Source organism: Dermacentor albipictus, chromosome 6 (assembly GCF_038994185.2).
Source record: "Dermacentor albipictus isolate Rhodes 1998 colony chromosome 6, USDA_Dalb.pri_finalv2, whole genome shotgun sequence".
NCBI lineage: Eukaryota > Metazoa > Arthropoda > Arachnida > Ixodida > Ixodidae > Dermacentor > Dermacentor albipictus.
The window spans coordinates 82,648,385-82,676,206 of record NC_091826.1 but is presented as its reverse complement, the minus strand read 5'-3'; the positions used below and the strand labels follow the sequence as shown (position 1 = coordinate 82,676,206).

Here is a 27,822-nt window from a genome sequence, read left to right as displayed (position 1 = left end):
ATGGAACGGCGCTGCCACCTGGCGGCTGTCACAGAAGTGGCGACACCGCTGTAAGCGCGCGGGCGGAGAGTTTTACAACTGAAGCTAGTCTAGTAACGTTGGTAGTAACCGCGATCGATTGGTTAGCGCATGGAGCTGCTTTGCTGAGGAAGTGAGGTTCGAAACCAACTGTCGGACCAACATGGCTCACTGAGTAAGTGCACATGTGTGTACATGCGTGCCGCTTTTCCACGAACCTCGTTCACGCCAGAGAAAAAGCATGTGACGTGCCCTGACGTTGCAGTTAATACCGTTGCGAACTGCGGGAGGTAGTCTTTTGTGATACTGTTGTCTGAGGCTCTCGCCATGTGCGCCGCTACGGCTGCATCAGTGTTTTGAGTGCTTCGAACTCTTGCACAAAGCGTCTCACGATTTGTGTAACGGTGAGAGCTGCTAAGAGGAAGCTTTAGCTGGCGGCCTCATACGTAAATACGTGGGAAGGAAAAACTAATTTACACTGCAATTTACAACTAAAAACTACATTGCTGTATAATGTGCAGAAACGGCCGAGGCCCTTTCGTAGTGCATCAGCTTCTTTTAAAGGAAAGTATTCCGCATAAAAATAAACGCCTGAAGCATGTTCTTTTCTAGCAAAGCTACTGAATAAGCACGCGTATCTTCCCTTAGTATTGGCCCTGATGTGCTAAAAAAAAAGAGAAAGAAAGGAAACATATTGAAACATTTTTTATGTACCAACCACGGTGGCATCAGTTTAACACACTCGAATTTACGTGCTTCTCGTTTTAAAAACTGACCAGTAAAGCGCATTTATGACAGTGTAAGAGAAGCCGTTCCGTATGTATTTCCGTGCTATATAATGGCGACGTCCGGCTTTTTTTTGTTTTTTTCTTTTTTCTTATGTCCTAATCGACCGCACGTGCGGTTGCTCGATTCCAGGGGGTGGCTCGGCGGAACGCCACTGCTGAAAGCGGAATGGTCAGTTCGATTTCCGCGATAAATTGCCCGCGTAAAAAATAAACGAATGAAATAAGTAAAATACCCGCGTTGCTGAGATTACCTCGAATGTGGACAATCAATCCAGAGATGTTCGTTGTACCGCGAATCTTATTGACCAAGGAGAGAAACATAACGGGCGTACATGTAAAAACTAGGAAGGCGAGCTCACCTATAAACATGTGCGGGGTATAAGCTTTCATAGACGACGTCATCGAGGTGGCCGCGCGATCGGCGAATAACGTGACTCATTGCGGGCCGATGAGCGATCGGTTGCAAGATCACGTCGGAGTTGGTCGCTCGATTGCCCAATTAGTGCACGATATACTGCGCACGCCTGCATGCCAGGCAGCCTCTCTTGCGCGCATCTATTCGCGTCAAGTCACGTCATGTAGAACGCCCCCTGTCCCCTTTCCAGCCCGCTTTCCCACGAGGGCTTCAGTCGCTTGTTCGGCGCTTTCGCATCGTGTAAGCGAAGCTCAAATAACTCGTCATTACGCAGGGCGTAATTATAAGGTAATCTGATCACGACAGCAGCCGTAGCCCTTACTTCTGGCCCGGGGGTCATCGTCACTATTCCGGCGCACCAAATTAGGACCGGTTCGGGCCAAAAGGTGCTTCCATGTGTTGTCCTAATGATTCTGTCAATGCGGTAGCTTCGCACGCGCTGTAGCTTCGAATTTGACGACGTCATCTTCCGTCTGAACCTGCGCCGTCTACTATACGGACGCGTTTCCTCCTTTCTCTCTATCTGTCTCTCTCTGTGTGCGTGCACCATCAGCATAAATTGAAGCGCGAAAAAGAAATAACTAATCGTGTAGCCGATTTCTTGGAGTAGTCCCAGGGGCGTTTTGGAGTCTTTTTCAAGTCATCGTTACAAATGCAGGTGAATCTCGAAACGGGAAACGGAATAACCCACTGGAGTATTTTCGGAATTGTTAGTGTTTAAATTTATGCTGATAGTACCAGGTGCTTACATGCATTTATGGTGATTATCAATGGGTATATATGCACGTACGCACTATCATCATGAATTCAACAGCGAACAAGCGGAAATTGGAGGGACGATATACGTACAATGAAAACGCACACGTTTGGCAACAGTCTCTCTTTCCTTGAGCGGCTGGCAAAACCGTCGGGGCCACCATAAGACGTGCTGTAACGACCAAATATCTGTTCTGTTTGTTGCTCGAACAGGGAAACGGAGATCTCATATTCTGCTACAAGGTCAGAAGGGTGGGATAGCGGTCACTCGGCCGCCGTTGCTGGGCTGCCTATAGCTGGGTATACGAAGTGAAGGACTTCCCAAAGTGTGAACCATTGCGCCTTTCCCGACACCAACGGTTTATTTGTTACCTTATTAATGCCGTTTCTTTATTCTCGTGCGTTCTAAAGTCTCGATCTAAAGAACACCTTACTGGAGTCAGGATTCATTTTTATTGCCTGGATCACCTTAACGTGCAGCCAGTGCTTGGAAGGCGAGTGCTATTCATTCTTCAGAGCGCAGCTCTTAGGTGCCCGTTCCTGCGGCGAGCGTAGGCGCTGTCCCTCGGCGTAACCGAGCGAACGAGCACAGCGAAGGATGAAAGCGAACGCGGAGCGCAGCGGGAGATGAAAGACGCCGATAGCGAAGAGCGTGCGATGAGCAAGGCGGAGGGGAAGGGTGCAGCGGAACCATGAAGCGCAAGGGAGGAGGGTATGGTGAAATGGTGAGAGGAACAGCGTTGTGCGGCTTCGGCGGTTAGGAGATAGAGCCAGAGCAGCGCGCGTGGTCTGGGAGGTCTATCGGCGGCGACTGCCGTGCATCGCCTCCACGCGTCACCCACGCGCTGCCTTTCGTGATCTCCCTATTAGCGAGGGAGTCATCATCATCATCATCATTTTTTTTCACCACTCGATACAAGGTGAAAAAGGGTGAGCCGGAATAAAAGCCGAAAATTCTTCGGCTTGACAAAGCTCCGGTCTCCCAGATAGGCACGGTAGCGGCTGGTGTAGCAATAGAATCACTCATGAAGTGTGGATATAAGAGTATTTTTACACATTTTTATTTTTCAGACATTTTCGTGTTATTACATAGAAACTAGTTATAATACAGTTGCGTCAAATAACTCCTAGTATACAATTACAATCTGTTATCTTGCGTTTTATTATTTGACACAGACTCCGTCGCATATATCATAAGAATGCAAAAGCAATGTATACAATGTATATATACATAAGAATGCAAAGCAATGTATACAATGTGCGCCACATTTGCAACGCGCCGCCCGAGACAGGCTCTCCGCGCCAGCCAATATACCGCGAAATGAAAACGTGTATAGCACTGCGCTTAAATTTCGCATTAGGGAGTCTCGTAATCGTCGGATAACTTATTTCAAAGCGAAAGCTTTACTCGCCGCGAACTTGCGATTTCGCCGTGGCCGTACTCCGAGGAGGCACATGACGTCACACCGCGTTCCTCGTCGTTGCGCTCGCCTGCGCTCGCTTCGCCAGCTGCGTGGCATGCCTGATAACATGTCGGAGGATTGAAAAGGAGAGCTCGCGTGCGCCGCAACCACAGTTGAGGCGGCAGCATGGACGGCGACAATTCTGATAAGCAAGAGGAGGCCTGGAATCTACATCGGAACGAGATGAAGAGGAAACGAATCGCCCAGGAAACAGACGAACAGCGCGCCGAACGACTGCCTAAATGCCGCAACATAGCTAGACAACCAGACTAACCTGGACTTGCAATCAAGATTAACCAAGGCTAACCATGCCATGCCTTAGCTTTCAATACGTATATCCTGGCATAGCGGAGCTAAGCCACTGCCAATATTATTTATTTATTTATTTATTTATTTATTTATTTATTTATTTATTTATTTATTGCGCTAGTACACTGGGTGGGGGCAGCTGGGGTTGAACGAAACCTGACAACTTGTGCACAGCATTAGAAATCAGTAGCCGATGAGTCACCGCAGCGAGTGCCGTGGTCACTGGGTGACGTCATTGCGTATCAGGGCTGCGGCGAAAAAAATTAGTTTTAGGAATTCCGGGCGGCCTGACGAATCTCCCGGCAAATCCTCTACCGGTTCCTGCACTCGGCGCTGCGACGAACCGGGCTACCTGGAGAATCCGAAAGGAAGGACGCAGCAAACGCTTGCCACGTCGCATCCACCGCAACCACGGTGGATGCGACGTGGACAACGCCGATGGCGATATTGTCTTGTTAATTAAACTATTGATTCTTGCATTCAATTATTCATGCAATTTATGCATAGATAACGTTATTTAACAGATTCAATGCGTAATCAAGATTATATTTGTCAAAGTTTAGGCGAACATGGGGCCGGTCAGCCAACACTGTACAAAACCATGCTGCTGTCGACGTCACCACTGCCGTCGCCTATTCACACACTACTCCGTCGTGCCTGTGATACGTTTTGTTTTTCTTTTTTTAAACGTGACGGTGACGCGACAGAACGTTTGACGGCTATGTGAATGAGGCCTAGCTCTTTCGACTAAGGCACGTTGCGAGGTAATGGAAAAATAAAGGAAAGCGAGAATTTGTCGTTGAAATTTCGGGCGTTGTAGGAAACACGCGCTGGTCAAGGTTATTCGTTCAACAGCCGGCCTCTGATGACGTTGGGACAGATGTCCGGTGCTTGCAGCCAAGCACAGCTGATATACCGGATTTTCTTTTTTCTTATTTCTCTTTTTATTTTTTGCGCTGCTCCAAATTCTTTAAAGGTATAGCCTGTGGCCGATAGCACACTTACAAACCTTGAACTAGATTACTCAATGAGGGGGACGTTATTTCTATTGGAGATCAAAATTATTATTTAAGGAATTACCAGAATTTCAGTAATTAACTTCTTAATTCAACTTAACTTTACGGCACATGTTGAAATTTACGAATTGCAGCCGGCGTGTTCGCGAATTCTCAGGACGACACCAGTTTCGAGATATTCATTTTCAAAGTGTGCGACGAAATACACTGGCGTTCCAGTTACTTTTGTGCTACTTCAATGCGTGAAAGGGCTTTATCAAAACACAAGAAAAAAAATGCAAGTTGAACAACGGTGCGCCTTTTATTGCAAGCTTGACGGCACATATATCTCGAAACCGGTACCGTACATCCTCGGAGTTTGTTCCATGTCGATATGCCTTGCAAGCTCACTATCTGCAGTTCGCAAATTGCAATATGTGCTGTAATTTAATTAGTAAACTCATCTCTTGTAAAATGTTGTTAATTAGCCAATTACGCACCGGATTGCACGCGTGGAAGTAATGTCCACCTTAAAGAGTAGTTTAAGGTTATAATCGTCCTAGCTGTCACGGGTTGTGTTTTAAAGATTACTGCAGCTAAAAAAAGGAACAAAAACGATGTTCTACTGTGGGCATGGCTCAATGGAATCACATAGTGGCGGCCGCATTCCAATGAGGGACAAATTATCAGGAAGCTTCAGCCAGAGAGCTCCAGTCTAAATGCATGCAGGGGAGAAGCCGTATTCCTCGGCAACCACTGCACCGATGTTGGTGAAGTTCGTTGCAATTAAAAGAAGTTCAAGTCTAGAAACTGCTGAAGTAAGTTTTCAATTTATGCCATAAACCTTTTAAGAAAAGATACTGAAAATGTCGAAGTTCCAGAAAGCTCGTGTGCCAAGTTTACGACTCCGTAATTGAGCAGTAAGATAAAACGACATCACAATTCCGAGAAGTTCACCTAATAGCATATAAGGAGTAGGCGAAGTTGATGTATTATACAGCGCTCTAAAATATACCACCCATTTGAGAGCAGGGCCTTTCTCAACACCCTCGTAAACATTGTAGCAATGTCACCTAAGATATAAATTTGCATATCACATTTGTCCGCTTGAGACGCTTTAACAGATGTATTTTAAAGAACTGCGATATCTCGTTTGTGGTGCAGAGTCACGGATTTGCAAACCTCGTGCTTCCATTTTTGTTAAACTTATCAATTTTCGGCAATTTTCGTAAATCGTTTGATGCCCTAAATCAAAATTCCGCTCGCACAGCAGTTGTAATTTGACTTTCTCTGCCAAGTTCAGCCAATTTATTTGAAATTGGTCCATTGACTGTGCCACGAGAGCGTTGCTGCGTTTTACGTGCATTTCAATAGGCAAGTCGGAGCTGGCCTCGAGCTAAGGCTTCCTGCTCGAGCAAGAATGACTGTCGCCCTAGGTTTAGGTGCACATCAAAATAACTCCTGGCGCAATCAACATTATTGCTGAGAGAGAGCAAGCAATGACAGGAAAGGCTGGGAGGTCAACAAGAAGAGCACCCGGTTTGCTACCCTACACTAGGGGTGGGGGAAAGGGGAATAGAAAAAGGAAAAACGGGAGAGAGCAAGCATTGAGTGCGTGTGGGAGGGACACTATACACGGGACACTATAAACGGTCTCTCAAGTCGGGGCACTTCATGTATTGCACTAGTGCACGAATCGCTTTTCGTGCCAGTGACGGATGTGGCCACGGTCTGAGTATCTTTGACTCGGTGAACGGTCTCGAGTCCAGTCGGTGTAAGGTTGCCCGCAGAGAGAGCAGTTGTACATCGTATCAAGCGCAGATACACAATAGGTGCTCCATGACTCCTGTGGGTGCGACTCCTCGCATCCACAGGAGTCGCACATCGGGCTCTCCGCCATTCCCAAACGATATGAGTATGCGTTCCTGAAAGCCACTCCCAGCCACAAGCAGCACAGCAAGGTTGTTTCGCCGCGGGAAAGGCTAGATGGCAGTTGTAGCCGTAGCGTGGGGTCCAGTTTATGTATTCGGCAATCGAAGGCACTTGAAATCCAGAGATCTTGTGACTTTTTGCGTGCAAGTAGGCGAAGTTCCCTGGCAGCGTCCGACTGAGCCGTCCACTATGGTGTCCCTGAAGACTCCAGTGTTACCTGCACACATCGAACGGCGTAAATAAATCAAAACTGAGCAAAAGACAGCAGGGCTCCTGTCAGCGTGCTGGCGACGGAAACGCAGAGCGCTGCTGCGCGTCGCCGGCGACCCGTTTTTGAGGAGGAAAACGACACGCAACCCTCCCACCTGACGAAAACCGGTGCCGTGACCGTGATGCGACGGAACGTTTGACGGCTGTGTGAATGGGGCCTTATAACCGTATCTCGCTCCGTGTTCTTTTTTTTTAATCTTTTCTTTATTAGTTGTTTAGCATGGCCGACATCAGCTGGGGCACGCGGTACGTTTACGAAGACTTGCTGCACGACAGATTTTATGATGTATATTAGAAAAACTGGAAGCTGGGCCACGCGGTCGGTATTAATTCATGCCGGTAAGACGGATGCCTGAAAAGCCTGGCTGTGCGTCTTCAAGCATATAAAATCCGGAGAGCTAGGGGTACGACACACGGGACGGGTGTGTCATCACTGTCTTTGTGTCTTCATGTTGCTCCCGATTACCCGAAAGTGCGCTAGACGCGTAGTATCGTTGCAAACTCGATAGTTATCTGATATCCGGTTACGAATCTGGCGTTTTAGGCGCGTCCGTAGCGCGTCTTCCATTTCCTTTCCTTCTTTTTTTCTTTATCCCTTTCCGCACAGGCTCTATAAGGTCACCTCTGCCTCTGTGGAGTCATCCTATTAGTAAAACGCGGCCACTCCATCGAATAAACCAGCTGCTGCCCATCGCAATTCCCCCACAAGGTGCTGACGCGGGAGGCGACCAATGCCGCTAATTAGCCTTCGGAGGGATTCGGGACGGCGGCTTACCACTGCTGTCGTGGCACTATTCTGCCCTTGGTAATTATCCCGTTGGGCATCTATCGCTGTCAGCGTCATCACATTTTATTAGGAATTGATGGAATCACGATCTTGGGACAAGAAAAAAAACAAAGAAAAAAAACGTATATTGTTGCGGAAGGATGAAAGAAGAGAGAGGAAGAAGATCGCAAGACGCTGACTGCTGCGTGTCGTTGGTGGTCAGCCATCTTAACTACTCTGGCTCATCTTGTATATATTCAGAGTCTTTCTATACTCCCAACATCCCCGTAACATATTGGTGGGAGGTGCCGGGTACCACGGCTGGAAACGGAGCTCCGCCGTGGACGTCGCATCACCGTCCGCACCATGAATGACGGTGAGCACTCGGGATCAACCTCGTTGCCGCCTCCAACGTCACGGTCGCCAGCTACGTCGCCGTCACCTTCGGTTGTGGTTGTGCAACCCATAGGATCCAGGAACTTTCTGCGGGACCGATGGCGCCGACGTCGAACATTGGGTGGCCATGTACGAACGCGTGAGTGGAATCAACAGATGGGTGACCTTACGCTTATGCTAGCTAGCCTGTTGTTCTAAGAGGCATGCAACGGCGAAGGTGTGGTACGAAAACCACCAAGAGGAGCTAACCAGCTGGGGCCATTGCAAAGAGAAGTTGGCAGAGCAAACTAGCCGGCCGTGAAATTGCCGCAAAGCAGGAACTGGCCTCCCGTGCCCAATCCTCCACGGAGTCCTATGTCTTATACAACCAGGACGTGCAGGCACTTTGACGTAGAGCCGATCACGACATGACAGAAGCTGAGAAGGTCGGGCACGTGCTTAAGGGCATTGCTGACGACGCGTTTAATCTGCGCATGTGCAAAAGCTGCTCTACAGTTGATGCTATCATTAAAGAGTGCCGACAATTCGAGCAGGGCAAAAGCCGACGCGTCTTGCAACCATTCGCCAGACTTCCCAATACTGCCGCAACGTCGACGTGTGAAGATCAACCCGGACAGCAGCCAGCGTCTCGCGACCTTCTTCTTCCTCCTTTTTCTTTAATCCTTCCGTAACAATATTAACGGGAATTCAAGTTTGTTCAACAGCCTCATGACGTGAGGCCTTACAGAGCTTCCTACAAAAATTACCCGAGGGAATTCTGGCGCTGGGATCGTTTAGCTAGAATGTGAACGTTTTTTCTATGTTTGCTATTATTATTTTTTTTTGCTTGTGGCATGATACGTTCTGGCGACCTTATATTTATTACGCTGTGTCTGCTTTGAAAGGCTCAAGTATTGAAGAAATCGTCCTTTCCAAAACGCAGGACGTTATAAGATTCTGCATGCCTGCACTATCACCGCGTCTTCTCGCGTTTGCTATGTAACTTTTTTTTCTGTGAAGTGTGCAAAGCCACGAAGCCATTTAAAGCTAAAGAAACGAAGTTTAGGTAACCATAACTTCCGCGCCAGCTGAACCGCCATGCCTGCAGCTCCATCGACAGCAGCGCCATAGTTCCCTGTAGTGCTAAATTTTTGAAGGCAACTCTGTTATGCACATGGCTTCTGAGATAAAGTGACGCGATAGCTAATCTCGGAGGCTATATAATACGCCTTATTGGTATCGTGTGGCCGCATGTCAAGAAGGACGCGCATGAAAGCTTGCCTTCATCTTGTGCCGTCCTTACTGGACTTCATTAATGCGAAGCATTCTCTGTTTCAGTCTTGGTACTCTGCGGTAGATAGTCCGGTAGGTTCCTGCCTGTCTCTGCTCATTGTAAGAAAAATAACGAGTGGCAGACGTGACAATCGAACCTCTGCCGTCCAGAAGAGCAGCCGGGTGCTCAGCCATTGCCCACAATGACTTCCTTTCTTTTTTCTTTATCACATGTAAATATGAACAATGTCATTTCGAAAATTATTTACACTGGATTCAAACGCAGGCACGAAAAACAAACGCGCATTCGCTATGCTTCGCAAGGAAAGTTAAAAATCGGGCAAAGAAAGACACGCGGCCACATGCGACATCCGCTCAGCAATGGGATCAATTGTTTCGACCACACTACGCACTTCAGCAGCCTCTTCTCGAAAGACTTACCTTGTCGGGCGACGTGGATTGGCATGCACGTCGATCATGCGGCTTTTCCATAGTAAATAGCGTTCTAATAACATAAACGCATGCTTCTCCTTCCAAAGCCAGCGAGCTGTCGTTGTCGCCTACGTATGTGGTTCCTACCCACGATGGGGAATTGGCCAAGATATGGGTGGATTATTCCAAAGTAATATGGAGCATAAATTTCCGAACATCTACGCAATTAGCATTGAATGACGTAGAATTATCTGCTAAAATAAAATCAGGAAAGTCAGCCAGCTCTTTGAAACACTCGGCGGGTTCGCACAGTACCACTTCCTCTTCTTTCCTTATGACAGACCGCTCTTTGAGCCGCCATGTTATACAGCATTACCTCCGGGGCGCGTTTTTACAATTGCTACAAGGTACAGCGGGGCGTCGCATTCTCACGGCGCTCTAAGTTTCTGTGCAGGTGCGAGTTAGAGTGAATGCGAGAGAGAAAATCTGGGCGCCTTTGCTCCTGTACTCTGCCTAGGCACTACGGAAGTTTCTTAACCCATTAAAGACCAGCGTGACCATATGGTCACGTTAGTCTGCACAGTGGATTTCAATTAATTAAGATTAACAAAACGGCATCAAAATCACCTTTGACATGGCGATTGACAGATTAGAGTTCCCTTTATGGATACCAAGTGTCAGCAGCTGTCAGTCGTTTTGTGGGAGCCCCTCGTAAAGGCGGGAATAAGTGTTGCTTTGCGAGTAGCGTCGCGGTGCCTCGCTCCAAGGGTTAAGTGTCTTTTTTTTTCACTACTCGTTTAAGTAATAGTCGGATATCGTTACCTCCATATTGCTCTTTGAATATGAGACCTTCGACGAGCAGTTGTGAAAGAATTACGTTTGATTTATCCATGAACGAGTACGTTATCTTCTGCGTTACCATATGGCCACGCTGGGCCTTTAGGATACCTAACTTTTTATTTTTTTTAAAAACAGCATTCTCATCACTTGCACGGCTGCTGGCGCGTTCCCGGAGTGGTTATTTGTTATTTTATTGTCTTAATGGGTAGATTTTGGAAGAAATAGCGAAGATACTCGAAGATGAAGAGGACGACGTGCCAGTAATTTATATCGAGCCGCCAGAGGCTAACACCTAATCGGATGAAGACTCGGCCGATGAAGACTCAGACGGGCTCATTGACAATCTAAGCGGGTGGAAGCTATGAGCCGGCGCTGAAACAGTTTTCTCTGACGGACGCCGCATTGGTGGATGCGAGTCGGACTACAACGACCCCGGCGGGCAAAGTGACGGAACATCAGAGGTTTCTTCTGCTGTAGTTGATGCGGCCATTTGTGCGAAATTATCCACTGCTTCTAAGTGGACGAAGGGTGATCTCCAGAAGAGCCTTGGCATACTTGCCGACCCAAACTTTGTTGCTTACATGGACTTTCCACCTGTTGAGTTGTTCGAACTCTTCTTTGACGATGCCGTCATGGAGCTGCTAATCGAAAAAAAACAAGAAAGTATGCGTTATTTTGAATATGCCTGATCCGGAGGTTACCAAAGAAGAATTAAGATAAGTTTTCTTGGAGTACTTGTTTTGTCCGGCTATAACCGCTTGCCAGATAAAAAGTTCTATTGGGACAGCGGCACGGATATGCGCAACACGATGGCCTACAAGGCTATGCGAAGAAATCGCTTCGTGCAGATAATGAGATTCCTGCACTGAGCGAAATGCGAGTTTAACATTTAGTGATAAGATGACAAAGTTGCGTGCATTGATGGCGCTATTGAAAGCAAGGTTTCTGGAGCCCTTTCAACCTGTGCTTCACCTGAGCTATTACGAAAGTATGATTGAGCATTATGGTCGTCATGGCTGTAAACAGTTCATACGCGGAAAGCTTATCCGCTTCGGGCATAAAGTATGGTGCCTAAATGCCAAGAACGGATACCTTGTAAACTTCAAAGTGTATCAAGGCAAGCAGGGGATCTCGGGACATCTGAGAAATATGAAAATGACTTCGGAAAAGCAGCGGCGCCACTTCTCCGAATGGTGGATGAACTCGCAGCAGAGACGCACGACCTTCCTTTCTTTTTCTATTTTGATAATTTATTCACAAGCATGCAGCAACTTAGGCATCCCAAGGCACAGGGCTACGAAGGCACGGGCGCAGCGAAGTAGAACCGTGTTCCCAAAGAATGTCCTATCGCTCAACCAGAATTCGGCAAGCGCCAACCTCGCGGGCACCAAGTGCCCGTGCGTAGCGACAATCGGATAATTGTTGTCCGCTGGATGGACAATTCTGTAGTAAGCACCATTCACGGCGTAGTGCCAATGTCATCTGCAGACAGGTACTCTCGTGTTCAGAAGAAGCGAATCAAGGTGGCCCGTCCAAACACCGTTGCTCAGTACAAGATTTATGGGAAGTACGGACCAGATGGATGCAAATGTAGGCGCCTACAGAATTGCAGTCCATGGCAAAAAGTAGTGGTGGCTGATTATCACTTTGTGATGTATCTATCAGCAGCACTTGGACGCTCATTCGTAGCACAGGGTTCAACGTCACGCAGGTGGAATTCCGCAGGCACATTACCCAATGCTACCTGATGGAATGGGACAATAAGCCTAGAGGACCTGGTCAACGCAGAATCCCAAAGACTGGTGATGTCCTGACTGCTACACGGTATGACCAAGTCTAATGGCAAGAGGTGGAGGTTTGCATGAGAGAGAGAGAGAGAGAGAGAGAGAAACATTTATTGAAGCATAAAATGGAATTCTCGCGGATCGAGGTCATCTCTTCGTCACGCTGTCTTCTCTTCGAAGGGAAGCCTCTTCAGCACGGGTGGTCCCTCAGTCCAGGGCTCCACTGAGTTTGGCCGCGTCCCTAGCGTGCTCCACCATCCTTCTTTGGACGGCGAGCTCGCAGCTGACGAGCCGGCTCTCCCAATGCTCCGCACTCGGGGGTTTATGATCGCGGAATGCGTCGTTTCGTTCACACTCCCAAGTTATGTGATAGAGTGTGGGCGTAGTCCCGCACCAGGGGCAGGTGTCCCTATACTGCGTTGGGAACATCTTGTTTAATATGAAAAGGTTGGGGAAGGTGTTTGTCTGGAGCCTACGCCAGCCCGTTGCTTCCTCCTTCGTCAGCGCTTTATGGGGCGGTTGGTACTTGAATCTAGTCCCCCTGTAGTGTTGCAGTAATTCCGAGTAACTGTCACTGAGGATCCCGGCGTAACTAGCGCGGTACTCCTGCTGCTGCCCAGCTCGGAATCTATTAGCTCGAGCTAGACCGTCCGCCGCCTCGTTACCCCTTATGCCCTCGTGCCCAGGTATCCAGATCAGATTGTGTTTGATTTCCGCCTCCTCCGAGGGGTTACTCCCTCTGAGGATCCTAAGGGCAGTTTTGCATATTCTGCCCCTCATATAGTTGCGACAGGTCTCTTTCGAGTCTGTGAGAATATTTAGAGATTTATTCCCCCTATAGCCTTGCATTGCCGCCAGCGCCACGGCGATTTCCTCGGCTTCAGCTACGCTCCATATCTCGGCCGAGACGCACGAGACAAGCTTTTCCTCCTTGTTCATTACTACCGCGATGGCCTTTGCCTCGCTTCCTATTACAGTTATGCTCGCGTCCGTGAAGAGAGTGTTCTCTTCTCTAGCCACTGTCTTTTCTATGTATTCGGCCCTAGCTTTCCTTCTGCCTTCGTGGAGCCTGGGATCCATGTTCTTCGGTATAGGCTTTACGTTAAAGGTTTTCCTAATTCCCGCCGGTACGTCCTCGTACCGATCGACGTCTCCTATTTCGAAGCCCAGCCTACCGATCAGGTTTCGCCCCGTGTAGGTCCCCGTTAGTCTTTTCATTTGCGCCTTCCGCTGTGCTTCCGCCATTTCGACGAAGGTGTTGCTCACCCCTAGTTGCATCAGCTTCTCGTTGGAGGTGTTTCTCGGCAGGTGCAGCGCCGTCTTGTAGGCTTTCCTCAGGACGACTTCGATCTCTTCGTTGGTCGTTCTAGTCCTCACTTGGTAGGGTAGCGAGTACATGACTCTGCTGACGATCAGGCTGTTGACGAGCTTGAGAGTGTCGTCTTCTCTCATGCCGTGCCTCTTCTGAGAGACCCTGCTTATCATTCTACTCACGTTCTCAGTCGACTTCTTGAGGAGGCCGATGGTGTGGTTGCACTTTCTGCTGCCTTGCAGCCACATGCCGAGGATGCGTATCACGTTGCGTTCGGGTATAAGTTGTCCTTCGAGGCTGACCTCCAGTTTCGCCTTGGTGGGATGTCTGCCGACTCTTAGCAGTTCGGACTTTTCTGTGGAGCACCTGAGGTCCCTCTCCTTCATGTAGGTTTGCATGAGATAATTTCAAGAATGCGGTGCACAGAAAACGCACGAAGTATGACGTCGGCATGTTTATTCCTAGATTTAAACCATATAACACTAAATAAGTGCTCGCCTATTCACTATGTATGTTTTTTGCGACGTTTTATAGCTTCAAATAAATGGTTTTCGCTTCGCGTATTTTGCTATAGCGTAAGGGCCCAGTGTGACCATATGGTCACGGGCTATATTTCAAAAACTAATTAGGCAAGAGTAATAATTTTTTGCATGTGAATTATTAGTATAAAGGTAAGTCAATATATTAGGTTTATTTCAATATAGCAAGAAAAAAAAGAAACCGGTCTCTAATGGGTTAACGCGTGTTGAATGCGTTTGGCCCCTGGGTAGCCGGCATTGCAGAGTGCGGTCCAGTTTGTTGGGCACGGACGCCCCGTTTGGTGATCGCTGTGTCTGGAGGTGTAAGGTTCTGACTGGTGTTGTACAAGTCGCGGGTCGCTTTTTTAGTAGTTGTATACAGTAGTATACTAAATGTAGTATACTAAATGAAACAACCTTGTATCACAGACCACATGGAAATGCCAACTTATAACAGCAGTCCCCAAAATCATAAATCCAAGTGCGGAGGAATGGGAGGCACTGCTGGCCAGCGACCGCTGCGAGGACCTAATTGGTTTGCAGAAGGGTTGAAATCCAGGCAGTTGGTACATAGTTGAAGAAAAAAAACCAGTCACAAAAGACGAGAGGTTCACACCGTTGTGATGTGAACCTCTCCTTGTGTTTTGTCTTTTGTGACTGGTTTTTTCCTTTAACGAAATTGGTCTCGTGCAGCGAACACGCGGTGCAGTTGAGGCCATTAGAGCCCTGGGCAAAGGGCCCCACCCATTCTAAACCCAGTCAAGAGCGCCAAAGAAGACCCTGACGGTCTACAACAAAAGATCCTGTAGAGACCAATAAGCGTTTTTGATGATGATGAAGCAACCGGCTACAGACCAAGGCATAAGCCATCATAGCCAAGAAAATGTAAAAAGGACACACATTGCCCTCAAGGCGTTTTTTTTTATTCAAACGCAAGCAAACGAACAAAAGAAACAAACAAAAAAATTGCAATGGCATGATGGCCAGACTCGGCATGCAACCCGCCGCAATGCAGTGGACCTCGATTATAGTAATTTTCTTCGGAGAATGAACATCACGATATCGCAAATGGACGGAATGAAAAGGCGGCTGTGCCTTATGCCCCGGACAAACAAGGGGATCAAAGAAGAAAAAGATTGCGCTGGCTGGGTATAGACGGCCCAAAGGATAAAGGCGGCTCTCCAAGGCCTGCTTGCCAAAAGTCCTTTTTTTTCTCTCTCTCTCTCTTCTTTTGCCTTCGACGCCATCGCACGGAATAAGTGCACGCAGCCCACTTTGCGCTCGCGTCTTGCGAGCAGGGGGAAGCGCGGCCGCGCGTAAACGCAATGGCGCTGCGACTACAACTGGCCGTCGTCACTTGGCTCGCATTCAATTTCTTCGCCGCGGCGCGAGGCGCGAGAAGGGCGTCTCGTATCGACCGCGTCGCGGCGTGCCGTCTCGCTCGAGTCGCCGCCGGCACACGAACTCTGCGCCGCCCCTTGTTCGGCCGCAGTCGTCTGTTGCGCGCCGCCGACGCCATCTTGGGCGCCCTCTTCAAAGCCGTCCGATGTCATCGCCGGCTCTGCCTCAGGGTCGTCCTCTCCGGGACCTCTTCGGCCGTTCGCTTCGAGCACCACATCGCCGCCGCACTTCGGTTCTCGGCCTGTCGGCCCGCCGGTTCCCTTCGAACCGCCGTCGTCCTCGGCGGAGTTCTCAATCGGGAAGCCCTCTTGCATCTTCGTCGCCGCGACCTCGGCGCAGCCCCCGCCAACTGAGAGCATTCCGTCCTCAACGTCCCCTGCTGCCGACTCCGCCCGGCGATCGACCTCGCTTGCGTCCGGTGCATTATATTCGCCGACTCCGACCCAACGAGAAGCTCGAGGCATCCGGTCGTCGACCTCCGAGTCGGACAGTTCATCGTCTGTTACAGAGTCGTCTTCGAAGTCGCGCTTGCGGCGCAGAGCCCTTCGGGCACCGCACTCGCGTGCGCGGACATCCTGGACGCCGTCATCAACCGCACCCGCCTCCCGCTGATCTTCCTTGCGACGCGCGGGCGCGCCAGACCCGTCCCCGCCGTCAACGGCGGGGACGGGTCTGAAAGTCTGATCCGGCGGCACCCATCGCGCGACACTCTCGGCGACGTTCTGTCGCTGGCGTCGCTTCGCGCGCTGGAAGACACGCGTCCCTTTAGGCTTCGCTCCTCGGCCAAAACCTGCGGCCGCCATATTTGCCGCTCTGCCGCCGCATTCCGTTTCGTCCAGCACCAGAGCGCGCATTTCGTCGCTGACACCACCTTCGGGTTCGTCCGCATTGGATGCCTTTTCGCCGCCCGCGATTGGTGCTTCCTCCTTGTAACGTAGGTCGGTCTGGGCTGGGGCTTCGCGGACAGCGATACTCTCCGACGACTGACCGATTTCGAGACCGAAAAAGTCCATAGCCACCGTCTGTGAGGGAACGTCACCGCTCTCTTTTGACATCATGAGTTCGGAGATGACTTTCGCCGCCGGGGGTTCACGCGGCAAGTCCTGCTTCTCTGTTTCTTGGACAGACTTGGATTCAGTCGCCGCAGCGCTTGGCCGCGCCGCCAAGTGGACGGCGTTCCTCGCGTTCTTCATGCGCACAATGATCGCCGTGCAGAAGGACTCCTCGTCAGAAGTGTAGTAGTCGCTTCCATCCTCCTCTGTCTCGTTCTCGTAGTCCTCGGCGCCCGCCTTCACTGCGGCGGCCCGCTGCGCCCTGTTCCACGACGATGCCGCCGCCATCCTGTCCGCGATGCTGGTTGTAGCCGAGATTCCTACTCTGCGCTCCCTTCGGCAATCGTGGGATCGCAGACTCTCGTTTTGCGTCGCCTCGACGCTGCATTGCAGCTTGGCCGCGACGCTCAAGTTTTTCTCAGAGTTGCCGGATTTGGCCTCCGGGACCACTACCAAATGGTGCTCCTCGGCGTCGGCTAAGCCATTGGAAGTAGGGCCAGCTGAAGCAGCCTCGCTGATTGCATTCTCGAACGCTTCTTCAGTGACATCTTTCGTGTCCATCGAGGATCCTCGACCCTTGCCCGCTCCGTCGTTGGTGATCGAGGTACTGCGCGATGGCTTCTCCGCGGTATCAGCGTCCTTACGCCCGTCGTCAGCCTGCGGCAACGGCTGCTGTCCCTGCGACTGCCCGCCCGCATCGTTGCCCTCCGCGTTTTTTGTGAAGCGAGAAAAGTGCCCGGGAGGCGAGAGGGAACGTCCAGATGCGAATTGGCTCTGCAGCGTGTCGTCCTCGGCCGGTCCTTCACTGTTGTCATTGGCTGACACGTCGCCGAAGTTGACGGAGATGTCGCCCGACGAGCCCACAGTGGAAAAGGGACCGACGGACGTGTTTTCCGAAACGTCTCCGTCCCCCGCGACACTGTCATGGCTGGAAGTCGCCGCACTATGCTCGATGCTTCCTTCCTCGCAAGAGGCGCTCTCTTCGCCGGCCTTCTTTCCTTCCGCGAGCTTGTTTTCTGAACCATCGTCAGCCCTCGGCTGTCGCTCTTCACCTACGTGCTGTTTGACAGAAACCATCCAGTCACCTTGTGTCAAGCGCGCTTCTTCGTCGTGCTTGCCGCCCTCCTCGTCTCCGTCTCCAGAAGCGTCGTCAACTGTGGCTCCCACAATGTCCTGGCCTCCGCTGTCACGCTGCTCCGGGATCGCGGACAAGCAGTCTTCGTGTGGCAGGCTTCGGGGACGCCGCTCGCTGTCGGCGCCACCGTCTACGATCAAGCAAACGCCTCCGTCTTCCTCGCTCTCTTCGCCGTCCGCGTTGCTAAAGGCATGCGTGACCGCCTCCTCTCCGTGCCGCCAGCGCAGAAGCTCGGGAACGGAGCGAGGCGCTTGCTCCGGCCCGAAGCAATCGCCACCACCCCCTGCGATGGAGTCGCGGGACCACCAAAAAACGGGCTGCTCCGCGTACTCTTCGTTTTCGTCGTCGATATCGTCGGCGCGCACGGGAAGGTTGTAAGGCGCGTGCCTGACCAACTCGAGGAGCTCGTCAAACGTCGGCCGTTCTTCCCCGTCGTCTCCCTCCGCGGCCAGGCGTTCCAAACGCCTGGTCCACGCGTCGCGCATCTTGCGCCTCGCCTCCTGGCAACGTTCGTAGCTGTTGGCGTAGCCGTCGTCGTCGCCGCCACGGTTGCCCCCGTGTCTGTAGCCGTCGTGCCCGTAGCCACCGTCGTTACCGCCTCCACCGCGGCGACCGGAGAAGTCGCCACCGTAACGGTCCTGGTAGCGGCCGTACTGGTGTCTTTGCCCGTCATCTGACGACCTGCAGCCTCCCTGGTTACGACCTCCGGATGTGCGATAACCGTGCTGCCAGTGGCCGCCGCCGCAGTCTCCCTGGAATCCATTCCGCTGAAATCTGGCGAAACTGCGACAGCCATCGTTGTCGTAGCGGTTGTTGTGCCGACCTTGATTGTTGTAGTTGTGGCGGTAGCCGCCGTGGCGGTCGTTGCCGCCGCTGGAACGGTTTCCGTTGTCGAAACGGTTGGCGCCACCGACTCGACGGTCGTTGTTGAAGCGGTCGCCGTAGCGGTGATCCCTGTAGTCCCGGTCCCCGAACCTCCGGTCTCCGTAGTTGCTGCGGTCGTTGTAGCCCCTTCGCCACTGATAGTCGTTACGCGACTGTCTGTCGCGATTGCCGTTTCTTTGTTGGGCATCTCGGTTCTGTCTCCACTGCTCGAGCTCTGCGCGACTGCGGTTGTACGGCGTGCCTTCGCCTGCGTAAGAGAGAGTGGGCAATACTTCAAGACGAGGAATACATCGATGCTGTTGGCCAGAGCAGTTGTATTGCACAGCAATTCACCTGCGCGCTAAGCACTGTGTCAGGTAAAAAAAAATACAGGAAGGATATCACCTACAATGGTACATAAAGAAAACAGCGAAAACGAAAAGCGTTACTCCTTGAAAATGCAATGCTGTGTGACAATTTGGTAAGGTTTGCAGGCATCGCGCAGTTTGTTCTGCCGGAATAATGTATGAAATTAGACATACACCTCGTCGTAGATAACAAATATTCAAGTGAGCACGAGTTCGCTAGGTATATTCGCGAGGGTGTTCCACAAAGCTGCTGTGCTTGGATAAAAAATGGAAGGGAGGGGGGGGGGGGAGGTCAAACTCACTGAACATCATGCAAGTTCTTTCACATGCACCTTCGTTCACATCGCATGCCTACTTCCATTGTAGCAGTGCACATGTAAGGGACTGAATTGAATTCTGGGGTTTAAAGTGCCAAAACCATAATTTGATTAAGATGTACGTTGTAGATGTGGGGGCCTCCGGAGAATTTTAACCACCTGGGGCTCTTTAACGTAGCCCCTCAATGTGCACAGGACACGGGCGTTTTTACATTTTGCCCCCGTGGAAATGCGGCCGCCGCGGCCGGGATTCGATTTCGCGACCTCGTGCTTAGCAGCGCAACACCAAAGCCGCTAAAAGCCACCACGGCGTGTGGCCAGACACCTGTTGTCCCACACTCGTTTACGAATTTCTTAGCCCAGAAGTATTCCCTCCGACACTACACACCTGCACACGAGCTGAAGACAGGAAAGGACTAGCGCCGACTTCAAACTGAAATCTATAACGCAAGCTATCATGCAAAAAAAAAAAAAACAAGGGTGACAAAACACACGCGCGCGCACATGCTCGGACAAGGAGATCAGCGGGGAGGGGGGGGGGGAAGGGGTAACTCGCCGGATTTTGTTGGCAGATTCACTTCGCTCTTTAAAGTCAGTGACGCGGACGGTCAGATGTCGCCATATCTCTGGATTACGAAAGCCTCCGCCATTTCCGTGTTATTTGATCACCGCGCTTACAAAGAACCGAAGCGTCTGATAAAACCCGAAGCCGCACAATCTTGCCGCAGCTGCACACTTCTAAAGTTATTCCTGCAAATGCGGTGAACGGCCAAGCAGGCCGGCAGGGACGAAGACTGTAAGCTGTAAACAGCCAACTGGGCGAACTTGTGCCTACAATTCAAGCAACGTGCAGCAGCGATGGCGGCGAGCGTAAATTTTAAGGCTCTTCATTCACACCGGTGACTGAGCAGCGGTCGCGAGACCAAGTTGGTCGCAAAGCGAGCAGTCGCAAATGGTCGCTTTCCTCAAAAAGCGACCCTTTTTTGGGCCACTCGCTGCTCGATTTTTCAGTCGCGCGACCGCAGTCGCAAAACCGTTGAACCAATCAGACGCGCAGGAAGAGGACGCCTCTAGCCGCGGAGACTTAGTTCACGCGGCGATGCAATCGAAAGCTGATGGCGAATGTTCACGCGCCGGTGTGAATTCATCGGTCGCCAGTCGCAAGCGGCCGCGCGACCTCCTCGAGTGCAGGGTGTGAAAGCATCGGAACTCGGCGGTATCTCGGCAGGCTGCTATCTATATAATCGAACGCCTCTACAACGAAGGAATAATTGTGTCCCGGTTCTATTATGAGGTGTGCTGTAGGCGACCTTTACAACGAAGTTGACCCGTATAGCAATGTCGGAAGCCACAAACACTTCGTTGTGAAGGCGTTCGCCCGTCGTGGTTGCTTAGTGGCTATATGGTGTTGGGCTACGAGGTCGCGCGATCGAATCCCTGCCACGGCGGGCGCACTCCGACGGGGGGCGAAACGCGAAGACACCCGTGTACTTCGATTTAGGTGCGCGTCAGATCACCCCTGGTGGTCCAAATTATTTCGGAGTCCCCCCACTACGGCGGGCCTCGTAATCAAATCGTGCTTTTGGCTGGTAAAGCCCCATAATCTATTCATTTTTAAAGCGTTCGGCTTGCATTCGCCGCTGAAAGTTCTCTACAACTCTCGCTAAGCACGGCGAAACTTCGCGAAGAAGCTGGAGGCACGCTCAGACGGGGCGTTAACAGCGGAAAAAAAAAAAAAACGTTTGAACGATCAAGGCACATCGCGATGCGCGCAGACAACGCGAGAAATCGCGCTTCGAAAACGCGAAACGGCAAGACAGCGTGCACGCCTCCTGCGACGGTAAAACGTGAGAAAAAATGCCCTTGCAGAACGGGGAAATTGTCACTTAGTGCGACTCCTTAGTGTTATTATAATGAGAGAGAGAGAGATAGAGAGACTAACGAAACGCGGAGAGGTCGCCTGAGCTACCGCGCTCTAGCCTCCTATATTTTGCACGGATAAAAAGAACAAGCGATGATGAGGGCAGACTATTATACAATGACGCTAGATGCACTAGCATTGGTAATGGCGCGGGCCAGCTTCGATGTTGCGCAGATCTGTTCAGAAATACTCCTCGGTGTCGCACGTATCGACAAGCCAGCGCTGAAGCAAGTGAAGGCCCTTAAAGGACCGGCCGGATATCGACACGCAGAAAAAGAAAAGGGGTGTAATAGACCGGTGACCGATATAGATTTGCAGGCGTGCGAAAATGCGCGCACAGTCTATAGCTTCGTGCAGGCTGTTACCGAAGATGACGCGTGGAGAGGCGGTGTACAGTGGCACGCTCCTTATTGCACTCTCTATGGCGTAACGGTGTGGTCAGCAGGCTTTTCTCAATCAGTTGTTAAATCAACATCTCTCCCTCACGCCGACGAATGCGTAATATATACCGTACCATAAACTCACTTTTGTGCGCCGAAGTGTGCAATCTCGCGAGGGCAATGCTCGAAGAAGAAAAGTAACATGGTATTCAATGTAGAAGTGAGAATGTCAATAGAGGACGCAAATGCGTTCAAACACGACATTCTAAAACCACTATATAGGGATTTAGAATGTCATGAACGTCCCCGAGCGATCTTAGACGAAAATCGTTTTTTTTTTTTTTTCTGTGCTTGTCTCGGATTCGTTTTGGCTCCTGAGCATTCATGAAGTTACTGCAGTTAGAATGAGTTGCATTATTTAAACTTGTACTGCTCATACACACTTCTTCATGAAGGAAAATTAGAACCCATCTACCTTTATTTCTGCGTGGCCATGGAGAGTACGTTTACACACACACACACACACACACACACACACACACACACACACACACACACACACACACACACACACACACACACACAAAATACCATGACATCTTATGTAAAAAAGGCACAATAAACTATAGTTGGTTTTTCTGAACTGTCCACAAGCAAAACACTGGCTCAATTATATTTTTTTTAAATTCCCGCAGAAAGTGCTCTGGTGTTTGTCTAATTATGCGTAAGTAATTGTGCCACTTGCTCATCTGCACGCAGCCCGGTGTCATTATTAATGTTATGAAACTTGATCCGACCAGTGTAAACGACAGCGCTGCGGCAACGCGAACTGCTGCGGACGGCGGCGCAAGGCAAATTGATGACGCACGCAAACTACTGCAGGTGGCGGCGAAAGGTACGCTCTTGACGTTCCGACCATTATAGGCCGTTATCGCTCTTTAGCGCCTTATCCATAGGCGTCGAACCATTATCAACCGCGATCAACCGTACTACGCGGCGGTTGCGTACGGCGCGCCGGCGCTATCTTGAAAGCGATCTGCGATGGGTACACAGTGCGCCGAGTGCTGATAGGTTCGCGTGCGCTGTGTTGTCGCCGCTTAGTTCGCGTTGAAGCGAGAGGCATCACGAAGGGGGGAATTCGCTCGCTGCTGAGGGCCGTATACCTTGGAAGCGATCGTTTTGAGCCATAAAATTCCGTGTAACATAGACGATACAGGGACAAGCTGAACTTCGCGCTAAATACAACCCTTAAGCACAACGTAGTGGTACATTAAATATACTGACCCAAATAGCATGGCGATGTCATTGCGTAAATCGCCATGCTATTTGGGTCAGTATCTTTAAGATTTCTTTAAACTTTTAAACTTTCATCTATAGAGACCGATGAATTGGGCCACATGATGTAAGTTCCTTGTTCTAGTACTCCGTGGTGCACACATTACAACGGGGAAATTCAAAACACCGACTAGGAAGGAAAACACACTGCAAATTTTGTTAGTGTGGTGTCCTTCCCGGTCGGCGTTCCTCTTAATCTCGTTGGTGTGTGCTGTACACATTCGTAACCTTTTTAAAAATCGTATCGCGCGCTCTCGTAGTGGGCGAGGGGACCCTCTGAAACGATCAGCGTTGCCGACAACATTCGAATTGCGGATAGTCTAGCGCGCACAGGCTTATACTGTCGCCGATGGCACCACTACAAAGCCCTGGCACGACGTGCAGTCGACGCTAGGGCGATATCGTCAACAGAACAAAAAAAATTTCGAGGGTGTTCAGCCACACACTAGCGGATACAAGGAGAACAGCGACTAGGAAGGAAAGCACACTCACACTCGCGTCGGCCTGTTTTCCTCGCTAGTTGGTGTTCCCTCTTGTACCCGTTAGTGTGGGCTGCACGTGGCGCAAAAAAAATAAAGAGAGCAATCCTTCCCTTTCCGTCTGTGGGAAGTTTGGCCGTGAGATGGTGTACGCAAGGCAAACAACGCATCACGGGGAGGCCTATATGGGCGTAGTGCGTAACCCAACGCGACGTTGTGCATTCTGCAGCACCATCGGTCACCGCCGTTATTTCTCCAGAGGGACATACATACAGACAGAGAGAGAGAGAGAGAGACAGACAGAGAGACAGACAGACAGAGAGACAGACAGATAGAGACAGACAGACAGAGAGACAGAGAGAGAGACAGACAGACAGACAGACAGACAGACAGACAGACAGACAGACAGACAGACAGACAGACAGACAGACAGACAGAGAGAGACAGACAGAGAGAGACAGACAGGGAGAGACAGACAGGGAGAGAGAGAGAGAGGCGCGTACCGATGCCGAAGATGTGCGTGGTGCGGCCGAACGTGGACTCCACCTTGAGGGGCTGCCCGTTGAGCACGGTGCCGTCCAGTTCGTGGATGGCGCGCTTGGTGTTGTCGTCCGAGTCGAGCAGCACGTACGCGAACAGGAAGCTCGTGTACTCCGGACGCCTGACCAGCTTCAGCCGAAGCACCTGCCGAGCACAACGCGCGCACAGACGGCGTTAAGCAGGTTCGCCCGAACCTTTGGGTGGAGACGTCGGGCGAGCGTTCATGACAGCCTTAAACGTGGGCACGGAATTTAGCACCCTAATCTTCCCTAAAAGAGGAAAAAAAAAACGTTTGCACCGATTCGGGCTTATCTTGTCCCCAAACAATAATCGTCATCAATATTGCGCGCTTTTCTTTTCTTTAACGGCTGCGCACACGGGACTTTCAGGTCACGAACGGAGGCGTGCGCGTCATCAACGTGACGTAGCATTCTTTGCAGGACGTGTAGTGAGCGCAGAGCTTTCAAGGTAGGAAACAAGGTAGGGAACGTAAGCAAAACAGACGACGAATATTGTTTGCCGACAAGATACAACCCAACGGGTGTGAATTCTTTATGCTTTAGAGTGTTTCGTTTTTAGAGGTACCCACACCACAGGCGTCGCGTCGTAAAATGCAGCCTTCCCACGAAATGGGGAAGAAAAAGAAAACTGCCTTTATAAGCATCACAATTCCCTTGTATAGACAATCAGCCGATTCGGTCACTATATTTCGCGAAAAAAACAAAAGGAAGTGCAGGCCGACGTCGCACTATACGACTACAGGTATGGTATGCCGCATGCTCGGTACTGTGAGCTTATGAAATAGACCTGAAACACAGCATGCGCGGACGCTTGTGCAGTCATAGCCGGCCGCTCGACCAATTTAGGCACGATTCACACTGCACTAGCTTTAATAATAATCAGCCATTTCCATTAGGGTTCGTACGCTAAAACAAAGACTTTTTATATGGATCATACAGTTTTTCGCTAGGCCCTTTACACATTTACCTCTGCCACATATTCATGCTAGCGTGTGCAGCATATAAGACCGAGAGCACCGCTTCTAACTACACTTGCGCAACTAATTTTTCGAACCCCACAGCATGCATCCACGCTCATCGGCAAAGTATGCCCTTGAGTCATTAGTACTCAGTGGATGATCCTGTACGCGTCCACAACAGACCTACAGCCTCCGAAATCGTCGACGCAAACAGCGCCACGATCGTATATGTCATCATCTGGGTGCTACACCCATAAGAAGTTCGGACAAAAGGAAGCAACAACTACGTTTGCTATTTCCATTTGTGACCAACTTTACGAAGTTCTTTGTAGCGCGAGAGACCTACAGTAGTAAAGGCAAATAACTTTGATTAATGACAGTTCGGCAGAACGTTCGGGAGATCGGGCAGAATTTTGAGCAGTCGGACTGCTGCCAGTGAGAAGAGTTTCGAGACAACGAAAGGACGGCAAAGCCAGCTACCCGACTGCTGCAGTAACGAGAGTATATACATGCGGCACCCTTGTTTTCTTACGTACATCGCTCAGTTGCTATTACCATTTCACACCGGTTCACCGCGGCCCGTCGTTTATAAAGCAGTGGAGGCGTGGGTCCGTCCGCGCAGGAGATAAGGCATAGCCTGACGAACTTCATCGATCGGCGAGGATTGACGCCTGTGCGCGAGGTAGCGAGATTCGCACCCACAACGTAGCGGGCGCACCGAGGGCTGTCGCTTTCCGCTTTCTTACTGATCGCTTTAAGTATCAGCGGAGCGACCTATGCCAACAGAGCAGCCAGCTCCGAGCACTGTCTTCCTTCATGCGTATATCTGTCAGTGCTACGCCGCTTCGCCTTCCCTCCACTGCTGGCCGATGTTCAGGTGTCAGCAACGCGTTAGACAGTTGGGTCAGCATGCTTTCCCATTCTCTGTTAATCAGTCTTTTGTTTCCGTGTAGCCATGGCTACATACTTCGAAAATGAACATATCGAATACAACGAACATAAAATGTTTCGAGCCAATATCAGCTTGTAACCAATATATACCTACAAGGAATATCGGAAATAATAAATGTATTTTTACTTTGGACGCGACTTCGCTATAACGAGGTTTCACTGTATACATAACGTGCGCTATGGAGGACGCACCTTTCCGTAAGGCTCGAAGAGCACCCTCAGCTGGTCGTCCTCGACGTCCAGCGGTATGTTGGTCACGTAGACGCCGTAGTGCACCGACGATGGAACCGCCGCGGGCTCAACGCGGGCCGCAGCAGTCCTGCCGGCGACGCTCCGGGCGCTGCCGGTGCCGCCGCCACCAGCAGCCGCCTCGTCGCCGGTGACCCCACCAATCCCGGCATTCCCTGGGGTCGCGCTTCCGGCGACTCCCGTCTCGGCACGGCCGCGTCCGGTACCGTCGACTCGAGTGGGGCAGCTCGCAGAGACGCCGGCTTCTCCGGTACCGCCGTTCTCGCTTGCGCGTGTTTCGACGCCACCGCATTCAGTCTCGCAACTTGCACCGGCGACGTTTTCGGCGGAACCGTTACCGCGGGCGGCAGCTCTACGAACGTCGGCTTTACTAGTGTCGGCACTTCCGGCGTACCCCGTCTCCACATTACCGACTGCAGCAGCAACTTGAGTAGCGCAGCTCGCAACGACACCGGTTGCGCCGTCTCCGGTGCCACCGTACTCGCCGCTCCCGACGCTGCCGCTAGCGTCGGCAACGCCCAGGGCGCTAGCTCTTCCAGCGCTGACGCTCGGGGAGCTGCGGCTTGTGCTGGCGAAGCACTCGGTGCTGGCAGCTTCCGAGGAGGCCACGCTGTAGCTTACCGAACTGCCGTCGGGCTCACCCGGCTCTCGCAATGGGGCGCCGCCGCTTTCGTTGCTGCAGTGCGCGGCGACGTCCGTGTCACAGCCACTAATTTCGGAAGCGATGCTTGCAGTGCCGTCCAGACCGCAAACGTCGGCGGCGGTATCTCCGCTCCCTCCGCTCCGGTTGTCCACCGGCCCTTGCGGTGCCTCCTCCGGAGCCACCGCATCCGCTCCTGGGGTAGTAGCATCCATGAATTTCTGGGTCGCTGCCGGTGCACCTGCAGACGTTTCCGGCGGTTCGGTTAGCACGAGTGCTTCAAGTATACATACAAGCAAGCAGCCAAGCCAGGCGCGCGCGCGCACACACACACACACACACACACACACACACACACACACACACACACACACACACACACACACACACACACACACACACACAAACGCGCGCGCGCGCGTCAGATTTTTGTTTTAATTGGCAAACAATTTACTCTTTTCTCCAACGAAATTAAAGAACCTTCTCAAGAGGACACCAGAATAGCTCCTCTAGGGAGTTCGTGTTGGGTTAACATGATCTTTGCAGCGCAAAAAAAAAACGGAATAAGATGAAAGACAGTGAGAGGGACAAGAGGACTTTCCTCTCACTGTTCTCTTTCACTTTCGAGTTTTTGCGCTGCAAAGATACAGAACTCCTTAGGACAGTTTGTGAATTCTGCCAACCATTCTTTTTGGGCGCGAGAAGGAACGGCACGCCGCACGCACGCACACACCCAGAGAGAGAGAATACCAAGTAACAACTGGTTAATTATTGAAAGAAAATAAATTTTAATGCCACAACATTGCACAATCCGTTGTGCGTGCACAGAAATGGCGCCTTTTATGCTGCCCTTTAAGTCAATAACTGAGTTGCAGTGCGCCTTTTTCATTTTAGTTACCTTCTTTTTTAGTAGGTCTGTTCTTTCGCCCAAAAATAATGTTTAAGAAGCCTTCCTTCGGAGGAATG

General features: G+C 50.9%; 2 protein-coding genes across 4 annotated transcripts in view; one reads left to right on the top strand and one right to left on the bottom strand.

The window, feature by feature from the left end:
* LOC139061250 (major facilitator superfamily domain-containing protein 4A-like) overlaps positions 1-27,822 on the top strand; it is a 457,040-nt gene that overhangs the window by 40,469 nt on the left and 388,749 nt on the right. The window lies entirely within an intron of this gene.
* LOC139061247 (filaggrin-2-like) overlaps positions 15,147-27,822 on the bottom strand; it is a 29,510-nt gene continuing 16,834 nt past the window's right edge. For both annotated transcript variants that reach the window (XM_070540954.1, XM_070540953.1), the window contains exons 2-4: positions 26,160-27,097; positions 24,001-24,181; positions 15,147-18,965 (exon numbers count right to left, since the gene is read on the bottom strand). In XM_070540954.1, the coding sequence (XP_070397055.1) occupies positions 15,583-18,965; positions 24,001-24,181; positions 26,160-27,097 (4,502 nt within the window). In that variant the 3' untranslated portion in view covers positions 15,147-15,582. The remainder of the gene's footprint in view (positions 18,966-24,000; positions 24,182-26,159; positions 27,098-27,822) is intronic.